At 51.1% G+C, this 2,143-nt stretch overlaps 1 protein-coding gene across 1 annotated transcript in view; it reads right to left on the bottom strand.

The window, feature by feature from the left end:
- The window catches only part of NDUFB8 (NADH:ubiquinone oxidoreductase subunit B8), a 7,226-nt gene extending 7,120 nt beyond the window's left edge, over positions 1-106 (bottom strand). Inside the window, exon 1 of the mRNA XM_019502514.1 lies at positions 2-106. Within this exon, the coding sequence (XP_019358059.1) occupies positions 2-71 (70 nt within the window). The 5' untranslated portion in view covers positions 72-106. The remainder of the gene's footprint in view (position 1) is intronic.
- Between the last annotated feature and the right edge of the window lie 2,037 nt (positions 107-2,143).

Below are 2,143 nucleotides of genomic sequence, written 5' to 3'. Positions count from 1 at the left end.
GGCCCCGCCAGGGCCCGCAACCGAGCCGCCGCCCGCAGCCAGAGGGCACCACGGACAACCTGCGCCGCCATGGCTCCCCGAGCTACTGCGCAGGCGTGGGGGACAGTGGCCGAGCGGGTCCAGAAGAGCGCGAGGGCGGAGCGCGGCGGGGACTGGACAGCGGGGCTCAGTAGGGGTCGGGAGCTCCCGCCCGGCGCCTGCTTTGCGTGTGGCAAGGTCGGGCCCAGCTGCACGGGGGTGCTGATAGATTAGACCGCGGGTTTGTGCCGGATGGCTGAGATAGGGATGCTCCTGCTTGGGGCAGGCTGACCTCGACGTCTCTTCGGGTCTCGCTCTCCTACCACCCAGCGCGTGGTGCTACTGGCAGCTCTGCAGAACCAGACTCTTTGCAACGCGCTTTCCAGACAGGCCAGCTCTAACCCGCACAACCCAGTGTCATTGCTCAGATCATTAGTACCCATTTGGGAAACACTCTGCCACTGCGGAAGCTCCCCTACATTCCCATCTCCCCGTGTTTGCTCCCTAGGTCACTCCCACATTATGGGAGCACCCCTGCTTTCCTGCTCTGCTCCTTACACCTACAGCACGTTGCGCATGGACGCAGCCAAGTTTGCTTTCACCTACTGAGCCTGGGTGCTACCAGCAGCACGGCCACTGCAGTGTGGAGCTCAGTATGTCTGCAAAATCTACCTGGGACACTGGTCAAGTACTTAGGCTACTGGGCTCTGATGCTGTGGTTGTTCTGCTACCACTGCCCCTGATCAGGTCAAACATAATTGGAGGCATCTGGATTCCCAGGCCTGTGGGCCTGGGAGTTGAACATAGGATGCTGGCCCAGTAGAAAATCTGAGACGTGGATATTCATTTTGATTAGGTATGGGTAATGATCAATATGGATGTTGAGATGAGAGATGGATACGGGTAATGATAGATGTGGATACTGAGCTTGGATATTTGGAATTTAATTGGAAATGGCTTTGGACTGATACAGATATATATATTAGTTTAAAGCCAACTCAGTTATGTCTACAGGAGTTGTAGTCACTAGTGGAGATGTACTTCTTGTCTCTCATCCACACTACAGCTTTACAAGAATCTATTTCCCTTTCCCCTTCCTCTAATCTCACAACCCTGCCCTGCCAGTACTACAATATTACAGCAACTTTGCTGTTTTCCCATCTCCTCTTTGCCATAATTTTGCTTACACTCGTACTTTGCATAACTTCTCCTGCTTTCTCTTCATTTTTCATCCTTGATGCTCAGTCCCACGTCATGGCATAACAAGAATTCTCCACCTTTGTCTCTGACTGGAGATGGAGTCAGAGCCTTGGTCTGCAGTTTAAGTGACTGACAATGTTCCTTTTAAGTTATTAACAAATTTTCCTCCCAAATTCAAGTTTGTATTTTCCTATATCAATGGCATCAATTTACACCAATAATTGTTTTATGTGCTATTTTCTCATGGGCAGAAATGCTGTTGGTTTACATAAAAAATTTATGCCACAAAAGAGGCAGTAACAAAAAACTTTCCACTTATATTGGAGGATATATTATCTTTTTATGATATATAGTTTGCCGAGTGAAATAAGCCACACTGGCAAAAGCACTTTTGTGTTGGTGAAACCACACCTTCATTAGGGCTTTTGCTGGCAGGAAATGTTCCCCCCCAAAAAATCACAGCTGCCTGTGGCATTGCAATGCTAGCAAAAGTTGCTACGTAGACTTAACCTTAGAGCAGTGGTCACCAACCAGTGGTTCTTGATCCACCAGTAGATCTTGGAGCTGCTTGGAGTTGATCTGAGGCTGGGGTTGGGGGCTGAGGGCCCACATGCGTGCATGCACGCACTCCAGCCCAGCTGGAGGGAAGGGGCGGGGGCTAGATTGAGGCCCCCACGGTGCGGGACAGTGCCACAGAGGCAGGAGCAGGGGTAAATTGAATGGAGCCCAGCTGGGTGGGACTTACCTGCTGGGAAGGCTTACCCCCAAATAATTCTTTCTCGCTCCGCCTTGATCTGCCCCCCCCCCTTTTATCCCCACAGACTTACCTGCTGAGTTGGGGGGGGGAGCAGGAGGCGCATGGTAGATTTGGGTTGCTTGTAAAAGCTAAAGGTGATCTCCTACTTAAAAAGGTTGGAGACCACTG

The sequence above is a fragment of the Gavialis gangeticus genome, unplaced genomic scaffold (genome assembly GCF_001723915.1).
Source record: "Gavialis gangeticus isolate Ggan-Ray unplaced genomic scaffold, GavGan_comp1, whole genome shotgun sequence".
Classification (NCBI taxonomy): domain Eukaryota; kingdom Metazoa; phylum Chordata; order Crocodylia; family Gavialidae; genus Gavialis; species Gavialis gangeticus.
Note: the sequence above shows the minus strand (reverse complement) of the source record. Positions and strands in the feature narration are given on the sequence as shown.